Source organism: Wickerhamiella sorbophila (assembly GCF_002251995.1).
Source record: "Wickerhamiella sorbophila strain DS02 chromosome Unknown contig1, whole genome shotgun sequence".
Lineage (NCBI taxonomy): Eukaryota > Fungi > Ascomycota > Dipodascomycetes > Dipodascales > Trichomonascaceae > Wickerhamiella > Wickerhamiella sorbophila.
The window spans coordinates 1,127,286-1,150,908 of record NW_020193984.1 but is presented as its reverse complement, the minus strand read 5'-3'; the positions used below and the strand labels follow the sequence as shown (position 1 = coordinate 1,150,908).

The 23,623-nt window shown below is 48.9% G+C and overlaps 18 protein-coding genes across 18 annotated transcripts; 5 read left to right on the top strand and 13 right to left on the bottom strand.

Annotated features, from left to right (window-relative positions):
* Positions 1-16: 16 nt before the first annotated feature.
* Positions 17-379, bottom strand: B9G98_00688 (Long chronological lifespan protein 2; the record flags this gene model as incomplete). Its single annotated transcript, XM_024807246.1, has 1 exon — positions 17-379. The coding sequence occupies one exon, from the start codon at positions 377-379 to the stop codon at positions 17-19; it is 363 nt and encodes a 120-aa protein (XP_024663014.1).
* Positions 380-480: 101 nt separating this feature from the next.
* B9G98_00687 (Cell division control protein 45) lies at positions 481-2,418 on the bottom strand (the record flags this gene model as incomplete). The annotated part of the gene is made up of 1 exon (XM_024807245.1): positions 481-2,418. The coding sequence occupies one exon, from the start codon at positions 2,416-2,418 to the stop codon at positions 481-483; it is 1,938 nt and encodes a 645-aa protein (XP_024663013.1).
* A 116-nt stretch (positions 2,419-2,534) lies between these two features.
* Positions 2,535-2,861, bottom strand: B9G98_00686 (hypothetical protein; the record flags this gene model as incomplete). Its single annotated transcript, XM_024807244.1, has 1 exon — positions 2,535-2,861. One exon carries the CDS (start codon positions 2,859-2,861, stop codon positions 2,535-2,537), a length of 327 nt encoding a protein of 108 aa, XP_024663012.1.
* Positions 2,862-3,054: 193 nt separating this feature from the next.
* B9G98_00685 (hypothetical protein) lies at positions 3,055-3,410 on the bottom strand (the record flags this gene model as incomplete). Its single annotated transcript, XM_024807243.1, has 2 exons — positions 3,055-3,110; positions 3,155-3,410. The coding sequence occupies 2 exons, from the start codon at positions 3,408-3,410 to the stop codon at positions 3,055-3,057; spliced, it is 312 nt and encodes a 103-aa protein (XP_024663011.1).
* A 1,038-nt stretch (positions 3,411-4,448) lies between these two features.
* On the top strand, positions 4,449-6,746 carry B9G98_00684 (DNA replication licensing factor mcm7; the record flags this gene model as incomplete). Its single annotated transcript, XM_024807242.1, has 1 exon — positions 4,449-6,746. The coding sequence occupies one exon, from the start codon at positions 4,449-4,451 to the stop codon at positions 6,744-6,746; it is 2,298 nt and encodes a 765-aa protein (XP_024663010.1).
* A 53-nt stretch (positions 6,747-6,799) lies between these two features.
* On the bottom strand, positions 6,800-8,677 carry B9G98_00683 (Fimbrin; the record flags this gene model as incomplete). The annotated part of the gene is made up of 1 exon (XM_024807241.1): positions 6,800-8,677. One exon carries the CDS (start codon positions 8,675-8,677, stop codon positions 6,800-6,802), a length of 1,878 nt encoding a protein of 625 aa, XP_024663009.1.
* Positions 8,678-8,826: 149 nt separating this feature from the next.
* Positions 8,827-9,876, bottom strand: B9G98_00682 (3-keto-steroid reductase; the record flags this gene model as incomplete). Its single annotated transcript, XM_024807240.1, has 1 exon — positions 8,827-9,876. The coding sequence occupies one exon, from the start codon at positions 9,874-9,876 to the stop codon at positions 8,827-8,829; it is 1,050 nt and encodes a 349-aa protein (XP_024663008.1).
* A 67-nt stretch (positions 9,877-9,943) lies between these two features.
* On the bottom strand, positions 9,944-11,065 carry B9G98_00681 (Saccharopine dehydrogenase [NAD(+), L-lysine-forming]; the record flags this gene model as incomplete). Its single annotated transcript, XM_024807239.1, has 1 exon — positions 9,944-11,065. The coding sequence occupies one exon, from the start codon at positions 11,063-11,065 to the stop codon at positions 9,944-9,946; it is 1,122 nt and encodes a 373-aa protein (XP_024663007.1).
* Positions 11,066-11,272: 207 nt separating this feature from the next.
* B9G98_00680 (hypothetical protein) lies at positions 11,273-11,803 on the top strand (the record flags this gene model as incomplete). Its single annotated transcript, XM_024807238.1, has 1 exon — positions 11,273-11,803. One exon carries the CDS (start codon positions 11,273-11,275, stop codon positions 11,801-11,803), a length of 531 nt encoding a protein of 176 aa, XP_024663006.1.
* A 16-nt stretch (positions 11,804-11,819) lies between these two features.
* Positions 11,820-13,394, bottom strand: B9G98_00679 (hypothetical protein; the record flags this gene model as incomplete). The annotated part of the gene is made up of 1 exon (XM_024807237.1): positions 11,820-13,394. The coding sequence occupies one exon, from the start codon at positions 13,392-13,394 to the stop codon at positions 11,820-11,822; it is 1,575 nt and encodes a 524-aa protein (XP_024663005.1).
* Positions 13,395-13,435: 41 nt separating this feature from the next.
* Positions 13,436-15,085, top strand: B9G98_00678 (Anaphase-promoting complex subunit cut9; the record flags this gene model as incomplete). Its single annotated transcript, XM_024807236.1, has 1 exon — positions 13,436-15,085. One exon carries the CDS (start codon positions 13,436-13,438, stop codon positions 15,083-15,085), a length of 1,650 nt encoding a protein of 549 aa, XP_024663004.1.
* Positions 15,086-15,092: 7 nt separating this feature from the next.
* Positions 15,093-15,895, bottom strand: B9G98_00677 (hypothetical protein; the record flags this gene model as incomplete). The annotated part of the gene is made up of 2 exons (XM_024807235.1): positions 15,093-15,096; positions 15,123-15,895. The coding sequence occupies 2 exons, from the start codon at positions 15,893-15,895 to the stop codon at positions 15,093-15,095; spliced, it is 777 nt and encodes a 258-aa protein (XP_024663003.1).
* A 38-nt stretch (positions 15,896-15,933) lies between these two features.
* B9G98_00676 (Vacuolar-sorting protein dot2) lies at positions 15,934-16,665 on the bottom strand (the record flags this gene model as incomplete). The annotated part of the gene is made up of 1 exon (XM_024807234.1): positions 15,934-16,665. One exon carries the CDS (start codon positions 16,663-16,665, stop codon positions 15,934-15,936), a length of 732 nt encoding a protein of 243 aa, XP_024663002.1.
* A 49-nt stretch (positions 16,666-16,714) lies between these two features.
* Positions 16,715-18,169, bottom strand: B9G98_00675 (Nuclear GTP-binding protein NUG1; the record flags this gene model as incomplete). Its single annotated transcript, XM_024807233.1, has 1 exon — positions 16,715-18,169. The coding sequence occupies one exon, from the start codon at positions 18,167-18,169 to the stop codon at positions 16,715-16,717; it is 1,455 nt and encodes a 484-aa protein (XP_024663001.1).
* Positions 18,170-18,430: 261 nt separating this feature from the next.
* B9G98_00674 (hypothetical protein) lies at positions 18,431-19,129 on the top strand (the record flags this gene model as incomplete). Its single annotated transcript, XM_024807232.1, has 1 exon — positions 18,431-19,129. The coding sequence occupies one exon, from the start codon at positions 18,431-18,433 to the stop codon at positions 19,127-19,129; it is 699 nt and encodes a 232-aa protein (XP_024663000.1).
* Positions 19,130-19,135: 6 nt separating this feature from the next.
* Positions 19,136-20,026, bottom strand: B9G98_00673 (Negative regulator of the PHO system; the record flags this gene model as incomplete). Its single annotated transcript, XM_024807231.1, has 1 exon — positions 19,136-20,026. One exon carries the CDS (start codon positions 20,024-20,026, stop codon positions 19,136-19,138), a length of 891 nt encoding a protein of 296 aa, XP_024662999.1.
* Positions 20,027-20,137: 111 nt separating this feature from the next.
* On the top strand, positions 20,138-21,616 carry B9G98_00672 (tRNA (uracil-O(2)-)-methyltransferase; the record flags this gene model as incomplete). The annotated part of the gene is made up of 1 exon (XM_024807230.1): positions 20,138-21,616. The coding sequence occupies one exon, from the start codon at positions 20,138-20,140 to the stop codon at positions 21,614-21,616; it is 1,479 nt and encodes a 492-aa protein (XP_024662998.1).
* Positions 21,617-21,631: 15 nt separating this feature from the next.
* On the bottom strand, positions 21,632-23,581 carry B9G98_00671 (Nucleolar protein 4; the record flags this gene model as incomplete). The annotated part of the gene is made up of 1 exon (XM_024807229.1): positions 21,632-23,581. The coding sequence occupies one exon, from the start codon at positions 23,579-23,581 to the stop codon at positions 21,632-21,634; it is 1,950 nt and encodes a 649-aa protein (XP_024662997.1).
* Positions 23,582-23,623: the final 42 nt, after the last annotated feature.

Genomic DNA, 23,623 nt, shown 5'->3' with positions numbered 1-23,623 from the left:
TAGAACACTGGGTGGTTCAAATTTTACCATTCCAGGCGTCAATCACAGTATCACACGTAGGACTGTCTTCATTGGACGGGGCTGAAATGCAAATATACGTCTTTTTGTCGGGAAGAACGCATTTAATCTCAGATTCGAATGCACATGGACAGTCCACGGGGCTGTCAACACAGGACAGGGTGTCCTCGCACAAGTACTTTGGGCAGTCAACTTCATAGTAGGACGCTTCAACAATATTCATGCCGTTTTGACGCTGCCGCTGCTGTTGTTCGGCTTGCTGTTGCTGTTGAGCCTCGTGAGCCTGTCTGAAAATCTGATCGAACCCAAACATTTGCGCAGCTACCGGAGCCGAGCACACCGCCAACAAAAAGTACAGCATGGATGAAATTTACTAATCTGACAAAGTCTATAATTCCAAGTAATGCCAGGCATGAAACCCTATTTTGTGTAATTTTGATTAATTTATGCAATTTGTGCAATCTATGCCCAGCCGTGTTTTTCTGTTCTCATTTTGAGAGCCAACGTTTCCAGGAACCTGGACAGGTCCTCCTTTGCAACCTCAATGACCGCTGATTCAAACGCGTCTATTCTAACCCGAGCCTTGATCTCCGTGGCGACTTGCTGGAAAATCTGCCCAAACACATTGTAAGTAGTATCAATAGCAGTATCCTCTCGGGCCTTTCGTGGGCTCATTCCAAGAACAAGATACAGTTGAGTGGATTCGTCGAATGTTGCAACCACGAGAGGACGCAGCTGCTCGTGAACATGAGCACACCCTTCAGACAGCCAGACTCCTAGACGGGTCAATGCCAAAGGGTTGCAGAAAAGCACCACATCAGGTCCCTCACGCACGACTGCAAGACGAAACGTTTGCAAGTCTTTGAGCTGGCCCTTTTCAAAGATCGCCGTTCCGGCGGAAACAACAGCTTGTTGCTGAAGCTTTGCCTTGGCTATTCCCCGATCGAGTTTATCATAGTTCTCAACAGAATCCCAAGCCGCCCAGAAACTTTCGATCCAAAACTGACGACTGCCAGAGTCGCTTATAGTTTTCCCGTTACTGTGCAGGTTTGCACCGCTTTCCAAAAGGGCAGCAACCGCCTCAGAACAGTCGGCAGCCGACATGCTCCCCTTGTAACCGAATCTACGGACAACCCCATCGTGAATAATAGCCTCAATGCCATACATGCCACTGACTTTTTCGAGCTTAACTTTCAGCTTTCGCTTTAAAGTAGGATTCATGTGGTTCCATTGTTCTTTAGCTTCTTGTAAAGAAATGCCCATTTGAGCCAACATTTTATGGAGCTTTTTCCGGCCGTTCTCAGTCCATAAATACAGCCGAGCAGAGACATACGGTGAGTGGATCATACTCTCGTATAGGGACCACTGGCGGAGAAGGAACAGCGAGTAATCGGTTTCAATATTAAGGGAGATATCGTTTTGACCCCGGCCAGCCGCGGTTTTCACTTCTTGATCTCCACGGAGACGGCGAATTTCGTCGCGTAACAAAGGATATAATGCATTGAAAATCTCTGGGTACTGATTGTCGAGCGAAACAACGCCAACAATAGTCAACCACAAGTTTCGCAGGGACGTTTCACCAATGGTTGTGAGTAGTGTATAAATTAAAAGGGCATCTGACGTGTTCAAGTAGCTTCCTTGGGTGTAGTACTCTTCAATTAGATCGAGGTAGTTTTTTCTGAGGGTCTTTGTTCGTTTTCTCGGCGCGTCAGCTATCGTGAACGTGCGCTCACCTTCTGCCTGCTCGGTGTCTATCTGCGTTTCCGTGGGGCCTGCAGGTGGTGCAAATGTATCCTCGATAACCTGAGCTTGACTCTCATCGTTCGGGATCGACGCTCCCCCCTCGTCGTTGTCGTCGTCGGCGTCTTCGTCGTCATCGATGAATTTGTTACGATCAACAGGGGAAAGCTGGTCATCTTCAGATTCGGAGGACGAGCTGTCCTCGTGACCTTCTGCAAGAAAAAAATACGCCTCTCTATATTTCTCCATGTCCTCAAATGAACCATCATCATAGCAAACAATAGAGTTTTTGGCATAAAGGTTGTTCAAGTTCCACGGGCGGTGATTATCGAAAATATGCACTTTGACCTGTGATTCCTCTTCCGTTATACCCAAGTATTCCTCAACGTCCACGTTTGCTCCAAATCCTATGCAAATAACGTTCGTGATATCAGAGTCCAGCTGCGAAAATGCCGTCTTGAAACTCCGGTAGCCAATTACGGGGATGATCTTATGGGGAATAAGATCCTTTTGAAAGATGCTCACAAAGATCTTGGCGGCACATAGCGCGTCTACATCCAAGCATGATACAAATACAACGATTCGGCAAGTTGAATGTGACAGTGACTCGTGTTTGATTCGGTTCCAGGCCTCGCGGTACTGGTCGACCGTCACGTACATGCGTTACTAAGAGAAAAAGTCGCGTCGCTAATTAAATGAGCGATAGCTTTGAATGTTATTAGGGCATTTCAGTTATAACTTGGAATAAATCACAGGTTTTATTTAGTGGCAGCCTGCTAGGTGTATAGCCAGCTGTCGTCCTTGAGACTATCAACCGTTTGAGCATTGGTGGATTTCAGCAACTCTAAATAGACTTGGTCGAGTTCTTTGCGGCCCTTTTTTTGCGCCTGTTGAGTAATAATACTATTAACGTGCTCTCTGTAGTCCTCTTTTTCTTGGACATCTTGCGGGATGGGCACCATGGTTTCCAGAGGCTCGTTGCCAAAACCCAGGTTCGGCACGATGATATCAGAGAGTTCAGCGTCTTGCGCAGCCGCCGGCGTCCGCAAACTGCCTTGTCGGCCGCCACTGCTGTTAGGTCTGCGTTTCGGTGATCTCCACATAGATTAGATATGAGTAATGATTAGGAAGTGTACTCCGGGAACGACCTGTGACCAGACATAACGGCGAACTAATTTAATTCTGTGTGATACGAAAAGATAAAAAGTACAGGAAAAGCGGTTTACAAGAGTAGAGGCTCAGTCACTATAAGGTGTGGAATGTGAATTTTAACAATAAACACGACTTTAATTACATTCAAGTTACTTGCATGATAGGTGCGTCAAGCACCACCCAGAGAAGATACTGGCCATCTGAAGTTAGAACCGCTTAAAAGAAATAAAAAAACACAACTTACCTCCAACAAGCACATACTGCTTTTCTGCATTTATCCGTAGCACTTCGGGCCGCTGCGAGAGCTCTCTTGCGTCACGCCAAAGTTTACTTACTTTATCTGCAGTACCCTCTGGGTCGTGAACATTATGGGCTGAGAGGATACTTTTGCTTGTCAGGTCGATTACCAGTGAAGCATGGACGGATTCTGGTGAGGACCCGAAGGCATACTTTCCCAGCAGTCGATTCACAAGCTCCTCTTCTGTAGCAACCTCACTCATTCAGCGTAAACCAAAATAACACCACCCAACGATTGTGCAATGATGTTGTGCAATTGCCCAAGTAAGCTCGTGTTCGCAATGACTAAGGCATGCCGGAGGATCGACCTGCAGTAGGGCGCAGTCGAACTATACGAGGAATGCATATGCAACTCAATTATATATAAGGGTGTGTTGGCAACCACGTCCCTTAAACTTGTCCACACACACACCTCACCACAATGCCTGCTTTCCACTATGCCAACCGTGTCGCTCGCTCTTCCAGCTCTATGATGTCTGCGTATTTGCTTGTGGGCTTGGTTGCACCGTTCATTCTCCCCGCCAAAGAGTCGATTGAGCTCCGCCGCAACAGCTTGCCCAAGGCCAATATGAGCTAAAACAGAAACAGTTAGTGGCCACGAGATTCAGATTGCTGGTCACTCGTGTTTTCTGTTACGATTCAAAATATGATCCACCGCGCTACCCCTGGGTGCCTCATCCCCACGATACTTTTGCGTTGCCTTTTGCGTTGGCCTCTGCGCTATCTCGAACTTATCATTTATTCTTTACGACTATCTACGACAATTTATCAACTTTTAAGTTTTACAAGTAGCAGTTTTTTTCGATGGATCACCTTCCTCGATCGACTGATCAGGCCATATAATGCAAGATCCCACACGCAACGTCTGATCACGTGATAAGCTCATCGGTATAGCGAGGTCCGTCATCTAAAAAACGACCAGTCGAAGTACCTGTCTGTCGATCAGTGGAGTCGATGGAACATCTGTTTGCGACTCTAGAACTACAGCAACGGCCACATCGGCAATCCGGTTCACTGGGCCCGCGCAACTCACGCGCCGGGGTGGCGACTAAGGGCCCACGCTCCTTTCGAAACATTTTGATCCAGTTTTTCCAATTTACCTGCTGGCTTGCACTGAAAACACCCACAAAAAGCCCATATGGAGGCCAGCTTTCCGCTGCACGTGACTTACGCGTCGCGGATTAGGAAACTTTTCCATCAGCTAATTTACGTGCAGGACGCGAAAAACCCAACCTCCTCCAATGTCCCTGCTTCCGACGGTTCAAATAAACGTCAACTATGAGAAGCAGAAGGAGACCATCCGCTCGTTTTTGACAGAGTACCGCGTGGAATCAGAGGATGCGGATGCCATGGCTGTGGACGACCAGCCCCTCAAGTACGGAGAGCTGCTTCAACAGGTCGCCAACCGCCAACAGGATACCGTCGTGGTAGAATTGGACGACCTTTACCGGTTCGAGCGCCGCCAGAAAGGAGCTGAAAGCAAAATGCTCGTGGATTATATCACGGAAAACACAATGCACTATCTTGACATGATCGCGACCATTATCGATGATCTGTTGCCTGAGCCCACGACGGACATTTCGTACCGTGATGAGGTGCTGGACGTGCTGCTGTATCAAAGAAGACAGCGGAACGAACGTATTCGAGAGGAGATTCAAAACGAAGGTTTACTGAACGCCCAGGGCACTGACCTCGAAGCTGAGATGTTCCCTCCTGAACTCACCCGCCGCTACTCGCTCTATTGTAAGCCTCTGTCTCCGGGTCTTCGTGGCCCCAAAGATCTTTTGAAGCCAATGGCAGTACGTGAAGTTCGTGGCGCCCATTTGGGCCATCTCATTACCGTACGGGGCATCGTGACCCGTGTTTCCGATGTGAAACCCAGCGTGGAAGTCAACGCTTACACATGTGATAAATGTGGAAACGAGATCTTCCAGGAGGTAAAGTCACGTCAATTTGCTCCTTTGATTGACTGTCCTTCTCAGGAGTGTGTCAGTAATAACTCCAAGGGCCAGCTTTTCCCGTCAACACGTGCCTCCAAGTTCGTGCCGTTCCAGGACGTCCGTATCCAGGAACTAGCCGATCAGGTTCCTGTGGGCCATATTCCTCGTTCCCTCACCGTTCACCTAAAAGGCACCCTTGTTAGGGGCTTAACCCCTGGCGACTTTATCGATTTGACTGGCGTTTTCTTGCCCCGTCCCTACACCGGTTTCCGGGCTCTAAAGGCAGGCTTGCTCACAGATACTTACTTGGAGGCCCAACATATTTATGAGCACAAACAAAAGTACGACCAGTTATTCCTGGGCACCGAAGCTCGGAGCCGTATTGACCAGATCCGCGCGGAAGGCGACGTCTACGAACGTCTCTCCCAGTCAATCGCGCCCGAGATCTACGGCCACGCTGATGTTAAAAAGGCTCTGCTGCTACTTATGATTGGTGGTGTAACCAAGGAAATTGGTGACGGCATGCGTATTCGTGGTGATCTCAATATGTGTTTGATGGGTGATCCCGGTGTGGCCAAGTCACAGCTTCTTAAATACATCTCCCAAGTTGCTCCACGTGGTGTGTACACTACTGGTCGCGGTTCTTCTGGTGTTGGTTTGACTGCAGCCGTCATGCGTGATCCAGTCACTGACGAGATGGTGCTCGAGGGCGGTGCGTTGGTTCTGGCTGATAACGGTATTTGTTGTATTGACGAGTTTGACAAAATGGACGACTCTGATCGTACAGCTATTCACGAAGTTATGGAACAGCAGACTATTTCCATTGCAAAGGCTGGTATTTCTACGACCTTGAACGCTCGTACCTCAATTCTTGCTGCTGCCAATCCTGTATATGGCCGTTATAATCCTCGGTTGAGTCCGGTTGAAAACATCAACCTTCCTGCTGCTTTGCTATCGCGTTTCGACTTGTTATTTTTGATCCTGGATACTCCCAGTCGCGACAATGATGAGCATCTTGCCGAACATGTTACCTTTGTGCATATGAACTCCGAAGCACCAGCAGCGGCTACTACCCATGAACCGGTAGATCCTGCTACTCTTCGTCAATACATTGCCATGGCACGAGAATACAGGCCGAACTTCCCCAAGGAGATTGCCGATTTTGTTGCAAGCTCATATGTTCAGCTTCGCCAACGCCAGCAGCGTGAGCAGTCGGAAGGCAAAGGATTCGGACAGACCACCCCTCGTGCGTTGCTCGGCATTATGCGTATGGCACAGGCACTTGCTCGTTTGCGCTTCAGCAATGTTGTAAGCCAACAAGACGTTGATGAGGCTTTGCGTTTGTCTGAAGTTTCCAAACGGTCATTGCAGCACCAGAACGTTGCTGAGCTCGACATCACAGCTGCTTCGAAGGTCTTTGAAATTATCCGAGATCTGGCTCTCCAGACGTCCGCTGACTCTATTCCTATGAGAGTGGTCCAGGAGCGGGTTCTTGGTAAGGGGTTCACTCAATCGGAGTTGGAGTACACCATTCAACAGTATACTGAAATGTCGGTATGGCTTGTGAGCCGTGAAAACGAACTGATGTTTATTCAGTAATATTTAACATGCTGGTCCATAGACTGTAATAATAAAAGCTTAAACAAAACAGGTTATTTTTCTAGTGACATAAGAGACGCAACAAACGTCAGAATCAGTCTGCTGCGAACCTCGTTGATATCCTCGGGAACCAACCAGATGAGGGCACCGAGTTTACGGGCAACAGAAATAGCGAGCTTAGCGTTATCGTAGGCATCGTCACCCACCAGATCATAATCAACGTATTCGGGTTTGATACCGTGGATGACATCGAGAAGCCAGCGTCCGTCGGCAAGGGAAGCATCTTTGAAAGAGCGAACCGTGGTAGACTTGTTGCCCTTACGGATCTTTTCGTGAGCCCATTTGAGAATCTCAGAGTCGCTAAGAGTCTTTCCGTTCTTGGCCAGGCCTGCAAGCGTCAGGTCGATGTTGCGACGCATGAGTTGCCATACAAGACCAAGGGTAAGCGTCTTGTTACCGTCGCAGATGTCCATGCCCTCAATACCAACAAGTGAGAAGCCGTTCTCTTTGCCTAATGTGACTGCGTAGTTGGCGTTCTCAATCGCCTTGAAGGGCATCATTTCACCCTCGGCAGGACGCTTGTTGACAACACGCCAGTTGACAGTACCCTCTTGTACTTTATCGTAGGCCTGCAGCAGCACTGTACCGTCGCGGAGGTCATCGAACAAGCTCACAACTGGGGGATCAACATCCAGTGAGTTAAGCCACATGGTGAACACACGGGCTTCACGTTCACCCTCGGCGTCAAAGTCTTCAATATCAACCTTTTCCTCTTCAGTGACAGGATCCAGTCCAGGATAGGTGTTGAAGAGATGGGCGACAAACGACAGATTCAGCTTGGGGTTACCAGCAACCATGGCTGTGGGAGTCAAGTACTTGCGAGCACCGAGTTTGTCTGCATTTTGCAGGACCTGCTCCGCACGCTCTAAGAGATCGCGGGTTTTAAGAGGTGCTCTCGAGCACAATTCACTGTTGAGCTGGTTAAGAAGCACAGTGTAATTCTCGCCATCTCGAACATCGGACGAGAAATTGTTCACACGACGATCCCACCCGGCAGCTTTGAGATGGTAATTGAACCACCGCAACAGAATCTGCTCCGGCGGCAAACGCAAGAACTGCTCAAGGGTTTCGTCCTCCTCAAGCAAGCGATACAGCTCCGGGTGCAGCTTGATATCGACCTTGGCCAGCAAACCTTTGCGAATGATCTGCCAAATAAGACCCAAGATTAAATGTTCCTTGCCATCGATAATGTCCTCAGCATGAACATTCACAACCACACAGCCAATACCCTTGGCGGAATTGATGACGACGTTTGCGTTCTCAGCCATCTGGAACTTGTTCAGTTGCTTGCTACCTTTAGGGAAGTTCAAAACACGTGTATCAATAGTATCGGGCACACTATCGTTAATGAGCTTGGACAGGATCAACGAGTCACGGCTGTCGTCAAAAATCTGGTTGGTGTCTGTGGGCAGAGGCAACAAATGATCGATATCGCGGTCACCAGCAAGTACGCTGTTGATATGACGAGTGAACTCTGTACGCTCTTCTTCATTGATAACGTGCATAGCGCCGCTCTTGCCCTGGACGACAATCCGAGAGTTGCTGGTGGCCCGGGGACGGTTGCCCGGCACCTGCAGACCGCTGGGCTTTGAGGGGATCTTGGGTGCCTGCTTGGCCTCTTTCAGTTTCGAAATCAGCTGAGCAAAGTCCTCGAGCTCCACGTGGCCAGAGGAGTCTACGTCCACCTGCTTCATGGTTTCTCGGATCTGATCGTAGCTTCCCCGACCATTACTGGAAAGCACCTTGACTACCGTCTGTTTGTCGACGTATCCATTATCATCGACGTCAATCTGCTGGAATTCATCAACCAGCTGCAAAACCTCTTCCTGCGTGAGCTCCGGGTGACGTTTTTGGAGACCTAAAACGTTCATTGTGGCAATGTTCTAAAGTACAAGACGCAAAGTGGCTGGACGTCACTTTTGGGACAGGCGGTCCCGCGCCCTAACCCACAAAGGGCTGAGTCGGCGCGGTGGATCAACGGCGGATCAACGGTGTTGGTTTAGAGTAATTACTTGCATATTTAGTAGTCTTCGCGTTCCACAATCTGATCCGCAAGTCTGAGCTTCCACTGTTGACGGAGGTTCTCCACATAGCTGTGGACGGCCTTGACGTCAGCTTCGTCAGGGTTGAACTCGGTAGTGATCAGCTTCTCCTTGCCCCAGCGGGTCACTGACGAGCCGTATTTCACCGACATATCGTCCTTGTCCGGCGTTGCTTCCAATGCGAGGAATAGTGGAGCATTGGCGGCAATCTCGGGGTGTATGCAATGGTACGGGCTTCCGCAGAGACGGCAAACGTAGAACATGAAGAGCATGAACAAATACGAGAATATGTCGAGAGTAGGCACGAAAGTTGTCGATTTGAATACGCCGGGCTGAAGAATCCATGACTGGATTCCGTGTTTCGCCAGCAAATCTTTGTAGGTCGCGCGATGTAAAAGTTCCAGCTCGTACTTGGAAGCCTCGTACGAGTAGTGGCTCTCCTCGACACCCAAGTCCTCCTTGTCAAAGAATTCCGGTGATGATATGCTCGTTGAGATCCAAATCAATTTGGCACCCGGCTTGAGCACTGGCAAAATCTCCTGCACTAGGAACCACGGAGCGAACACGTTGGCCTGGAAAGAGCTACCCATTCCATCTGCGGTTTTGGTAGCTTTGCCCTGGATTTTAAAGGTTCCTACTGTGAACGCACGAATTGGCTCCGTGACAAAGTCCTTTGCCGCTTGCCATTTGTCAATGCCGGTCATTTGAGAGTGGCTTGAATTGAAAAACATATACTCGATACTAGTATATCTCTTTTTGATTTCGCGAGCTGCATTCAGGACCGAGATCATGTCGCATTGATCAAACAATAAATAGTCAAATTCAATGGGCTGCGGGCGGTTCGGGTGTTTCTCAAACACATAGGCTTGTAAATTTCGCACTGCCTCCGTGGCTCCGCGGAAGTGACGCGAGGTGATAATTATTGTCAAACGAACATTTTCGTCAGTATTATCCATTAATCGCTTGCACAGCGCCGACCCAAGGTATCCATTGCCTCCTGTAACCAGGGCAGTCTTATGGATAACCATTTTTCAAGATCCTAGTCGTGGTGATATATGTTAGTAAGCTAAGGCTGGTAGATGGAGATTTTGGTAGTTAGTATGAGCCTGCGGGTAAACGGGCGACGTGGTGGTCAAAGAGTTTCTTAGCGTCGGTCCAAACACGAGCGGAGTCGATCTCCTTCAATTGTAAAAGAGAAGGCAAGAGATCGGCGGAGAAGAACTCAGAGGCCTCGCGAGGGAGTAACGAGGGCAGGTGATCGATAGAGATAACGTCCAAAGAAGGTCCCTCGGTCACATCTACAGGAACAGTGGGCTTGTCAAATGTGGTAGCAACAGTGTACACGGGGATGGGGTTGTGTGGGTTCGTAGTATCGGCGGAGACGTCGACAATTACGCGGAGATTACGCTTGGGGTCGTTCAGCTCCTTCATAGTGACGAACTTGGGGATGGGCTGAGACAGGTAGATGCAATTGACAAAGATGTCTGCATCGACAATCTCATGGAACGGGCCGCCTTTGGCAGTTTCGGCCATATCCCACTTGACGATCTTGCTGTCAGGAATGCCGATTTTCTGGCACAAGTCTACAGCGCCCTTACCGCAGCGACCCAGAGCGCCAATGACCAGAACCTTGGGCGTCTTGCCGACCTTGGCCAATGCCGCCTTGAGCTCGTCTACCAGCACTCCCTCGTTGGGGTAATGCTCGACAGGCACCAACGGCTTGTCTTCTGTGACTCTAGCGATCCAGTCCTGGACACCAAGAGCAGCACCAGCAAAGCCAGCGTAGAAACCAAAAGCGGCAACACGGCGGCCACTTTCGTCTTGCAAAAACTCCAAATCATAAAGAGTTCCCTTGCCGGCCGGATACCGAGCCAGAACCTTCTCCCAGCCGGCCTGGTCCTTGTAGCAATGAGCAAAAGACACATGCTTGTGGATTAAAGGGAAGTCCTCCTCCTCGAGTTCTTTCAGACCCAGAATGATGCGATCCTTGGGGGCAGTCTTCCAGGAGTGCTCGGGAACCAGCTCAAGACCCTGGTCCTCAAACTCCTTGTCGTCAAAGATGCGAGTCGGAGAGCGCTCAATGAGAACCTCGTAACCGGCATCCTTCAGCTTGCGAGCAGTAGTCGGCGTCAATGCAGAGCGGTGCTCCATAGGCTTGGTTTCACTTCTTAAATGAATTGTAACCATTGTGGTAAGATGGAAATTCGAATCATCCATGTGGGATTTATATTATTCAGTCATCGTTCATGCATGTCAGGGTTAGGTCAGAACGCTCTCAGCGGTCCGCGGGAGTCCGGTAGCGAATTTCAATGAGTGCAACTTGGCTTCTAAATAGACACAACCAATTTACCCCTTTCCGTAAATAGTCCACTCGCATGGCGTACAAAACGTCCGTCCGCCAACCTCGATCACTTTCTTACTAACATGTCGCGTAGATCCATCTTCGGCCGGTCAAGGAAGCACCACACGATTCCTTACAGCACAGACGTGGACACAAACGTCACACACTGGCGGCTGGAAAGCGTCCAGTACAAGGGGTCCAACGACCAAGGTTCCGAGGAAGAGCGGCCGGTCCGCGACTTTGCCTATACTGCCTGGGTAACTGTTGATGACTTCAAGCCGTTGGACGACGGTGAGGGCACCATTGAGTTTGTGACTAGTGCCAACGTGGACATGGCAATGTCGGTTGACAATGGCCTGTCTGCTATTGATATTCGCGGCGCCGTCGGCGGTGAAGCCATCCCTGGTATCTCCAGCGGATACTCCAGCAAGCCACAATCATCAGTCGAGCCCGAATCCAAAGAGGTATCAACCATTCTTGAGACTTCTGTCGAGCCTGTGTCGATTGATCCCACAGACGCAAGCGAAAATGCCTCTATGGTCGGCCCGTCTGAGCCTGTTTCGGAGTCAGAAACTCCAGCAAAGACAGAAGATGTAGAAATGCAAGATGCTTAATATATTTACGTTAAAACTAGTTTTTCTTTTGCCTTTTGGGTGCCGGGCCATCTACCTCTGGCGTTTCTGGCTTGAGTATCTCCAGGAACGCGATTCCCATGCGGGCGCTGTTAACGGCAGATCCAAGATTCTTTTCATGTTCTTCGGTCCAAGGATCCTCGATGTCGTCCCATTTTTTTGTTTTGTACTCTTCGTTCCACTGCCTTTTTTTCTGGAGTAGGCGATTCATTTCCCGGGGGTCGCTCTGGCCGCTCCAAATCAGCACTGCAGTATTGGGCTCGACTGCATCCAGAATAGTTTTGATGTTGGCATTCAGTTCCTGGTAGACCTTGCTCATATCGATATCAACAGAATCTTTATACCAGCCCACAGCAGACTCTAGTTCTCTCAATCGCACATAAACAAAGTTGTGTGACTTGGTGAGGGCTGCAGCCTTTCGGGCTGCTTCAGAGTCGCTGGTGATAGAGCAGACGGTTTTGGCGTGCCCCTGATCCCAGCGAGGCGCCCCATAGTCTACAATAGCAGTAGATTGAGCACTTTCTTTCAGTTTTTCAACAATACCTGTCGTGTGTTCCTGAATCCCGTAGTTCAATCCCTTTTCTATTTTTTTGGCAACAAGCTGCATGCAAGTTCTGGCGTCTTCTGCAGAATCGTGGCCGTCGTTGCCGGTTTGGATATCAATTCCAAGATACCGTTTGGCCAGCCATTTCAGCGACGGCTTCCATGCCGTTCCTCGAGGACTTTGATAAATAAGAGCCGTATCAATGATCTTTTTATGAACAAGATGGAGAACATTCAAGTCAAAGTCTAAAGAATGGCCGAGCAAGGTATCGGATCGGCTAAGGTTTTCTTTTAACCATTGCTGAACATGCTCAAGCGTTGTAGTCACGTCCTTTAAGATTTCAGGAGTGATTCCTGAATACGCCGTGACATAGTTGGTGATAGTTCCTGCGGGTTTCACAAAGGACTCGTACACAACTTGCTCATCTTGACCAATAATGGAGATACGGGCGAGCTCGCTTTTCAAGCCAACTTCCACCATTTCACAATCCAAAGCAAAGATTTTGGGGTCTCTATCCAGCTCGTCTAACTCAATCCATGAATCATCCTTAGCCACGGGATATTCCTTGAGCTGTTCCGGCGTCATCAACAACGTTTCATACGTGGCCTTTAGCCCGGTTTTTTGTCGTTTCTTTTCTAATTCCTTTTTCTCCGCCGGAGTCAATGGAATCCGGGTAAACTCTGAAATAGCTGAATCCAATCGGTTTTTGGACCCTGGCGCTTTAGTGGGCCAAACATGACGGAAATAATCCAATATGGGAAGCCCATCAATTTTGAACGCGCGCGGTTTAAAATCGTTGAGCTCGTTTTCCCCATAAGGTCGCTCGAGCCCCGGAATCATGATAGAGATCATGCGCTTAATTGCCGACCGGTTCTGCACAATCAACCACTGCGGCGCAGGCGGGCCATGCTGGTCAGAAAGTACCCAGAAGACCAGGTCACGTAGATCGCCTACACTCACTGCCTTTTTCACGTTTTCAGGCTCCACAGAAAACATCGGCTTCTTGGTGTACTTTTTTTTCACCTTCATGGGATATTGGTCAACATCCCAAGACCACACTGGAGAGGGAAATGAAGTCGCAGGTCGACCAGTTGCGGAAATGGTGTAAACAAGCATACGAGCAACATAAATACGGGACGGCCGAGCTGATTGGCGACAAGGTTCTGGCACTAACGAATTCGAGCGAGGACGCGTACTGGCAGGCCCAGACGTTTTATGCGCGCGGGTTCTATTTACGAGCTGCGCACCTGCTAACTTCGCGTGAGGACCATTTGAAATCGCTCAGGGCACGATATTTGGTAGGTCTCAGCCTGATTGCTGCAGAAAAATACGAAGAAGCTTTGGCAATGGTTACCGATGCGGCAGTGGATGCCTTGATTGAAGCTGAATCCCAATCGATGGCTAGCGACGACGATTCGGGGGCAAGTTCTCGCTCTTTATTATATTATCTTGAGGGACAGATCCACACACTGCAAAATAACTACGAACGTGCCAAAACAGCTTATACCCGAGCCGTTACCACTGACCCGCGGTGTTACGATGCTTATGCGCAGTTGGTAGGACACCAGCTCATGTCGTCGAGTGAGCAACGGAAGCTAATTGCAGGACTCGACTTTTCCGTTCTTGGCGCAAACGCTGATCTTGTCAAAGCTCTCTACGTTGTGCGAATGTCGAAAGCCAGTGACTTGGAGATGGTGAACGATGCCCTAGCTACTCTGGACGAGGAGTATGACTTCAAAACTAACGTGGATTTGATGGTTGTCAGATCAGACATCTTGCTGATGCATTGTCGCTATGCAGAGTGTAGAGATCTCTGTGAGACTGCTCTGACTTTGGACCCCCACAACTACAGTGTATACCCCAACTATCTTACTTGTTTACAAGAATTGAAATGCTTGAACAGCCTTTTTGAAGTCGCACACACTTTGGCTCGAGAGTGCCCGGACGAAGCAGTCAGCTGGCTAGCTGTTGGTATTTACTACTTTACAAAGGGCAACCTCAGTGACGCGAGAAGATATTTCAGCAAAGCAAGTATCATGGAGCCGTACTGTTCTGCGGCATGGCTTGGGTTTGCTCACACGTTTGCTCAAGAAGGCGAGTACGAACAGGCTATCACGGCCTATTCCACGACGGCTCGACTATTCCCCGGCTCGCACCTACCGTATTTGTTTTTGGGCATGCAGCATTTACATCTCAACAACTTGAGCTTGGCAGGAGAGTACCTCATGACGTCGTTTTCAATCTGTGATAACGACCCTCTGCTCCTGAATGAAATCGGAGTGGTGCATTATAACAAAAATGAGCTTGATCGAGCGCGAGAGTTCTTGGAGAAAGCGCTAGAAATTGCCAATAGCCTGGAATCTGATCCTGAAAGCTGGTTATGTATCCACAGCAATCTAGGATTTGTCTACCGAAGGCTCGGCGACTACACAACCAGCTTACAGTTTTTCAACCATGTTTTAAAGTCATCGAAACAAGACCCCAGCATCCTCTCAGCGGCAGCTCTTGTACACATGCAGCTAGGGGAACCCGATAAGGCTATATTGAGATTGAATCAAGCCTTGAGTCTGTCTCGAAATGACTCAATCACTCTAGATCTGTTCAGCAGGGCAATTGAAGAGGCCAGTAACGACTTTGACCCAGAAACTATGGTAGACCAGCACCCGCAACTCAGTCTTGACGATATTACCGGTGATAAAGATGCAATGGCCCAAGATTAATCAACTATTAGCTCTGTCTATAAGGTATTCAAAGAACCCGCCCAGGGCATCTCTATCGTCCACATCTGGAGAGAGTTCTAGAGGCGCTTGCTTTGGCACTGAAGAGGTGGCATTCTTGATAACTTCAGAAAAATCGGTTTCGGTGACGTTACGTTTAGGCATAATGTCTGGAAGAACCGGCCCGCCTATTCTCAGCTTCGGGAGGATGCCATTGTAGTCATAGTGTGGCACAGATGTGAGTATGCGTTCTTTAGTATCCCAGCCAGCTGGAATCACAATAAAATCATCGGTAATCCGCGGCTCCAAAGGCTCGCCAGCGACCAGAGCTAACCAATCAAAACCAGGGTGATCGTACACCAAGGCAGCACCGTATTCAATTGCTATTGATCGCAGAAAGGCTTGATGCGTTTCGACGTCTTCATCGAACGTGGCAGATGCCATTTGTTGCTGGACTTTATCGAAATTCGCAGCGGAGATAACTAGACGCGGCGAGGGGAGAGTTTTAGCCAACGCCATCGAGGACTCCAGCTTCTTTGGCCATTTTTGCGTATCATCTAGCCAGTCTAAACAGAGTATAACACATGCATTTTCAGTTTCTTTCAGGGGTTCTACCAATCTTGGGTCGGGCAAATCAACGGCATACAGCAGAACTTTTGCGCGAATGCGGCCGCCTTTTTCGTAAATCTGACTCTTGAATCCAACAATGTCTGTTTGCGGACGTAACGAGTGCGACTGAGCGCCCAAAATCAGCACCCAAACGCTCTCTGGCCGGTGTTGTTTAGTGTCGTCTATTAGCTCTTTCCAAACCATTAGGTAAAACGCGTGTCGTCCCGAGTTCAAAATAAATATCACATTACGGCCGCAGGCGACCAGTATTGGGTTGGCTGGACCTGTTTATCGATCCATAGCAGCCCAGAGGCGACCATTTCGTCCAAAACATACTGTCCTCTGCCGGCATCCCAGCCCATATTATCGGCTAAAATAGGCGTGGTCACGTATCCTAAGGCTTCACATGCACTCAATACATTGGTTTGATCACGATTGAGCTCTTTGGGAACATTCACAAGTACTGTGGAGCCATTGTGGAGGTTTTCAATGTGCAGTCCGGGCCCAAACGGCTTCAAGGACTCGACAGCTCGAACTATATCGTCCTGCGAAATAGGGTTCTCGGCACCTTTGTTCAAATCGGAAAGTAGTTTATCCAATGCAATGATGCCACCGTTCGAGCCTCTGGTTTCGCGGCATTTTTCTATAATTCTCACCGCCAGCCCAAAGTAGAAATCGTTGATGTCCTTGGCAAATACAGTAGACCAAACCGACCCGCCGTCGTTTTTTGTCGAGTAATTGAGTGGATCGACGCCCAATACGGCGCACATTCTGGCAAACTCGTTTCTAAATGATGGCTCACTACGGATTTGACGACCGTGTTCTAGAGCAAAGTTGGCTAGTAATTGCTTGAACTTTGCGAGCTGGCTGTTCATCTGCTCAATATTGCCGGCTAGCAAAGCGTCGCCCACTAATTGATACTGCTTTTTACGGCTCCGTTCATTGTCAAACGCCGCCAACCCAAGAGGTCGCATTTCGATCAAAAAAATCGGTTAATAAGCACGAATACAGAATATAGCTTTTTTAATTATTTTCCTCAAGAAGACCACCCAGGATGCCATCTAAATCGAATTCCTGGGCCCACTGAGACACTACTTCAACGCTGGCTGCAGGCTTGTCTGCCGGAGGCTCGGCCCATCCTGACACGCGGCCATCACGCCAATCGGTGACAATAGCCAGAGCAGCGCTGCCCAAGTCAGGCACACCGCCTTTACCGAGACGACCCAATTTACGGGCGACATGAACAAGAACGTTTGTAACGAATGCATCAAAAGGTGTTTGGACAAGAGGAGGAAGATCGTAGTACTTGATAAATAGCTCAGCCTGTTGCGGGTTCTTCTGCAAACGCTTCAACAGACGGGTCACTGCAGGACGGCAGTCATCCATATACTTGGGAGGCATAGCATTCAATAGAATCAAACGAGCATGCTCCTCGACCTGGCTGAGCTTCTTGCCAGATGCAGAGGGGAATACAATACCGGGGCAGTCCATAACGTTCAGCTTATTGTCGACCTTGACTCTGCGCACATCAGTAGTGATCCCGGCTTGAGCACCGGTGGGACAAGCTCTGCTGTTATTACCATGGCGAGCAAGCAAGGCGTTGATGACGGACGACTTGCCGACGTTCGGGTATCCGATTACACCGACAGTCACTGCGCGTTTCAAAGACGACTCTGCAGCATACTTTTTCAAGCTTTCCAGCAACCTGGTGGCAGTATTGACCCGAGTAAACCCAGCATGGTTGAAGGTGTGAGCGTTAGCTGCGGGGGCACTGGCGGCAAGAGGAACAGTGGGGAACGAGCGTTGCAAATGCTCGACCCAACGCTTCAGAACGTCCTCCGGGACCAAATCAATTTTGTTGAGAGCAAAGATCAAACGTTTGTTCGGATGAGCGAGAATAGTCTCCTCAACGTGTTTTGACCGCGTACCATCGGGGTTTCTAGCGTCCAGAACATAGATCAGCACATCGCAGCTGTCAACCACCTGCTTGAAATGTTTTTCAAATGCTTTGCGCGAAGTGTCCTTCTGAATGTCCTCAAACACACCACCGAGCTCTTCATCTTGTTCGTCCTCCAGGTCCATTTCCTCATCATCACTTTCATAGTCGGCAGCCGCCTGCTGAGCAGACTCCAAAAGGGCACTCAATCGGTTCTGATTCGCAGCCATATCGATCTGATCGTTGATGGTAACCAAATCCTCTGCAGTCGCACCTTGGGCAATTGCTTGTTGGCGTAACTCTTCTTTTCGGCGCTCTCGTTCCTCGGCATCTCTTTGACGGTTCATCTCAATCTCCTCAAGAAGCTGGGCTTTGAAAGGGAACGAGTTTGGAATTCCCGGGTCCTTGGGCTGGCGTGATTTCCAGGTCACATTCTTCTTTGAAAGCTTTTTTTGTTTACGGTTGTGAGCAGCAATTTTCTTTTGGATGCCCTTTTGCAATTTCGTGCTCTTTCGCTTGGAAGTGGGCTTCTTCACCTTCATTTTGATGTAGAGCGGAAGAAGGAAAAGTTTGTGAAAAATTCCTCTTACATAATTTTTTTTTCTAGCTGGCTGCAGCGAAGGCTAAAGTGAGATGGCGGCGAGTTAGAGCGGCAAATTTCTGTTTTCTGTCGCATTATTGGAATGTATAGTAGGCACAAGTCCGATCTGACTCGACCTATTTTGACTTCGGCCATATTTTCCCCCAAGCCTTAACTATCGAATTTTCTAAACTGGACTTAGTAACGTACATCCCCCGTGGGAATGGGGTTTTTAACGTGTAACCGATCTAAAAGATGTTTAAAGGACTTTAAAAGTCAAAGATCTTTGAAAAGAGCCCGCCTAGAGCCGGCAAGAAAACTGGGGATCGAGAGTTTGCCTGTGGAGCTTCTTGAAGTCATTCTAGTGCAGAGCTCGAATTTTGCCCTGCCCCAAGCATCTCCAACTCTTGCCCAGAGATTGAGAAAAACCCCTTTGCTTGCAGAGTATATGATCCGCGGGCAGATGCTGGAATCCGGGCAATTACCCACCCAGGTCACCGCATGGCCGTTTGTCACTCGTGAGCTTTTAGAACGCATTGGCATTATCGACTTCGACTCTCCGCATATCCCGAAGTCGCTTCAAGAGAGCTCCTCCCCAGCATCACTTGATTTAATTATTTATTTGGTCCGCTGTGGCTGCATTCCCGACGACGCCGACATTTTGTATTCCGAACTATTGAGAAATGGGCGTGTGAGCGACGTCGAGCTTCTAATATCCCGCAATATCGCTTGTAAACAGGGAGCAGCAATTCAGGCTATGGAACTAAACTACCATGACCTAGCAGAGAAGCTCGTGGAAGCTGCTGGCGCTCACTCTCTCACTCTCGCCGACGCAGAGCAGCTTTGGGCCTACGCATCACAGACTGAAAACAAAACCATTCTCAATCGCCTTATGGAGATTGAAGCAGAGCATAGCATATAGTTTATATTAGCGGTAAAGATGGTGGTACTCTGCGAACCATGGGTGCTGAAGAGCATCGCGAGCAGTGATTCGCGCTTCAGGACGCATCTGCAACAGCTGAGCTAGCAGGTCGTGGCCGACATGGTCAAGCTGGGGGATGACCTGGCGGAGATCCTGAGGCGGGAACACATAAAAGTTGGCATTATAGTTCGGGAGGCTCGACACTCCAGGCCAAGTCTGCTCGTTGGGAGTACCCATGAACTTGAAAATACGTTGCAGCTGGTCGTCGTTTGAGGCACCGGGGAACAGCGGACGGCCGGTGATCATCTCAGCCATGATACACCCGGCAGACCACATATCGATGGATGTCGAATAGGTACGTGATCCCATGAGCACATCGGGAGCACGGTACCAAAGAGTGACCACCTCGTTTGAGAAGGTATTGACGGGAATACCAAACGCTCTAGCCAGGCCAAAATCGGCGAGTTTGAGCACGCCTTTCGTACTGATAAGCAGGTTTTGAGGCTTCAGATCGCGATGCAGAACCCGATTATCGTGGCAAAACATCACGCCCTTCAGCAATTGGAACATAAACGCCTTGACCTGGCCCAACTCCAAGGCACCCTTGTTGCCGTTGACCTCCATGAACTTCTTGAGATCTTTGTCCATAAATTCAAATACAAGATTCAATTTATTTTCCGTATGAATCACATCATACAATGTAACAATGTTCTCGTGTTTCAGTTCTTTCATCAGGGAGATTTCCCGAATCGCCGTCGACGGTGTGCCCTCCTCGCTGTCGAGATTGATCTCTTTGAGCGCGACCAGCTGACCCGTTTCCCGATTGCGGCCCTTGTAAACCGTGGCATAAGTACCCTCGCCGAGCTTATCCAGCTGCTGAAACTGCGAAGTACCCATTTCTGTCCTGCCTGTTGTAAATACGTCGAAACCTTGGTCTTAGTCAACAAGCCTAGCAGCAGTTTTTTAAAACGGCTTTTTGTTAGTTTTGGTTTATATCCTCGAATAAACATGCCAGCAAGAAAGGCCAAGAAGAAGAGACTCATTGAGCCGCTCGATATTCGAAGCCAGGCTTCACCTTTGGGGCAGTTTTGGCAGCCGCTGTTTGAATTGCCGGTAACTTTTCCTCGGATCTACTTTGACGTCGCAATGGGGAACGTGATTCGCAATCCAAACGTGAACTCTACAGTGCTGATGCGGGCAGATATTTACCAGGAAATGGTCAACGACACAATTCATTATTCCAAGACCAGAAAAGTTGATCTGGCTGATAACTGGTTAACTCACAACCTCTCCGATACTGAACCAAGACTGTATACTATACCAGGTTACCATGTGAGTTCATATGTGGTACGGCGAAACGTTCCTCGCAACCCTTCCAGGGACTCAGTAACCAATCAGACTTGCGCGTTGTACACCGATCTTACTGACAGCGATCGGCTGGTGGTTTATGTTGCCCATTTACTTACTCCCGACGCTTGTCCTTTTTATTTGCCTCTGGCAAGAGCAGTCGCTTTGCTCTATCATGTTGACCACCGGGGCGCTACCTGTTCTGTTCACTATATGCTCTACGAAAATACTCCGCCATTGCTGGCTCGAGATGCTAATGATCGTTTGATTCGGGTCGGGTTGCACCTGCTCAACACATGTGTAAAACACTCCATGGGCAGCCAAAGTGGCTATACAAAACGTGTAAGCCATGATCAAGTGGTGGACCGTATTGAATTCCAAGACAGGTATATCGCCCTCAAGCACAAATACTCTGCATCTTTGATGGCCAACTGGGTCGAGAAAACGGATCCGACTAAACACATTTTTGAGGACTTGGGTATTGCTGCTTTTCTTATCCAGCTATGGGGCTCAATGTACAAATCACCTTCAGATTTTGAGTTTGTCGATCTGGGCTGCGGGAACGGCCTGCTTGTGCACATATTGGTTTCTGAGGGCTATCGGGGCAGAGGAATTGACGCTCGGAAACGAAAATCCTGGGAAACGTACCCTAAAAATGTCCAAGAATGTTTACACGAGCAACTGGTTGTTCCAGCAGTCCTTAAGAACGATCTGCCAGAGTTTGACGCCCAAGATCCATACTTGCATTTTGTCGAGGGGGCTTCCGAAAACACCTTTTACGTTGGCAATCATTCTGATGAGCTGACATTGTGGCTTCCTTTACTCGATCGCCCGTTTATTGCCATTCCTTGTTGCTCGCACAACCTCTCAGGCTCCAAACACCGTTTTGTTACCCCCGGCCAAGCTCAAGTATCCGAGTATGCCGCTTTGGTGGATAAAGTTGCACAGTTGGCCGAAAAGGCTGGCTGGAAAGTTGAACAAGAGATGCTCCGTATACCCAGTACTCGCAACGCTGCAATCATTGGCCGTAAAAAATTCGGACCCCCTGCGGACATCGCAAAGATCGTTGCGGATGAAGGTGGTGCCAAGGCCTGGGTGGAGACCACCCGGCAATTGCGTCATACAATATCAGGACATTAATATTTACTATAGAGTTCACTTACGGGCCTTTGCACGACGCTTGCGGCCAATTGATGGGTTGCCAGCAGGGTGTTTGGCGGCTTCTTCAGCTTCGGCAGCCGCTCGTAATTGTTCTGCCTCTTCCTCTGCCTTGCGCTTTCTGCCAGTATCTTTAGCTTTCAACTGACGGTCTCGCAACCGTTTGAGCACCTGTGCATTCTCAACGGCAAACTCCACAACGAGCCGGCGCTTGGAGTCTCCAGACTCTGCTGCAGCTTTGGGTGCATCCGGATCAGCTGCCAAGTCCGCTTTAGTCACAAGATAGGCATTCAAGTAGCGTAACGCCATCAAAGCAGCTTTGTGGTTGCGCATTTCTAAAAATCCGTAACCACGGCTGCGGCCAATTTCACCAGACCCTTTGATTTCTTGGATGATCTTAGCTTGCTTTACCACACCATGTTTACTCTTGCCGTATTCACCCAAAGACTCTTGGAACTGAATAGATCGCATTACCTCTTCTTTGGACAACGGCTGTCTCTTTTTATCGGCAACCTCCTTGGCAAACTCAACCACGGCTTTGCGACCGAGCGCTTTCAGTGCCTTTTCTGTCATGCTTCGGGGGATGTTTCGGACAGCAAGACGGGTCATACTCAAATGTAACGACGGGTTTTTGTTGAGCTGTTGTTTACGCAACTGGAAGGACTTGTCGCGGATTTGAAGATCAGCAGGAGTGAGAACTTGTGCTAGCTTAGACTCACTAGTGACACGTCCTTCATTCAACAAAAACAAGTTACGCTTATCTTTTTTGGAGGGTGCTTTACCAAGAACATCAAGACGTTCTTTGGCACCACGCTCGGCCAGGACATCCGCTCGCTCTTTGCTAACTGCTTGTGTAACACCAAGAATGCGACCCTCGTAAACGTAACGGGAATCGACATCGTCTGGAATTAACAGCGAAGAGGTTGTAACATTTGGCGCACTATCGACACACTTTTGAGCATCTGAGGCACTTCGGAACGCTACAAAGGCAACACCACGAGGCTGGTTGAGCTGCTTGTCCATAACGGGGAGAGCATAGGCTACCGCTCCAAACTGCTCGAAATGCTCCTTTAAAGTCTCTGCAGTAGCATCATAAGGCACATTACGAACAAAAATGGTTTGGTTATCACTCAAACCTCTTTGTTTAGGTTTCTCGTCCTTTTCTTCGTCCTCATCCGCAGCGTCCTCCTCGTCAAGGTCAGCATCGCTATCACCATCTTCAAGTTCAATCTCGTCCTCTCCATTCTCAAAATCGTCTTCGTTTTCAATTTCTTCGTCGTATATTTCCTCGGCCTCATCTGCACCTTCGTCCTCTTCTTCCTCTTCCTCCTCGTCTTCGCTTGCAGCTTCTTCCTTACTACCTGCCAACCATTTCTCCTTGGTAACAGCCCAATCAACAGCAACTGGACGGTCGTGAATCTTCAGATCTTTGCAACCTTCAATGGCTAATTTGGCATTGGCCTTGCGCCTCATAGTAACAAACGCAAATCCGGACATACGGTTGTTAGGTCCCCGAGGAATAAACGCTTCAGTGACCTTTCCGAATTTACCGAAAATCTTTTCCAGCTCTTTGGGATCTCTCAAACTCCACGGAACATTACGAATAATCAAACGGGGCCGTCTACGCTCAGTATCTTGTTCAGGTGCCGGGGTGGGTTTGGACTCATTATTACGATCACGGGGTCGGGCATACTCAATTTGGAGAATTTTACCGCTGATTCGCTTTCTACGAGCTTGGTTGATAGATGTCTCTGCGTCCTCGGGGCTGGGAAAGCTAACAAAACCAAAGCCTTTGGACTGTCCAGTGTTAGGATCACTGACCACAACTGCGTGCTTGACTGGTGCGAAATCCGCAAAAAACTCATTGAGCATTTCTGACGTCACATCTCCAGGAATAGACCTAATAAAAAGCTCACTACGAGCCTTTTGCTGCGCTCGATCCGACATTCTTCACGAGTCAAGTTGGGAAAAAAAAGTTGACTTTTACAA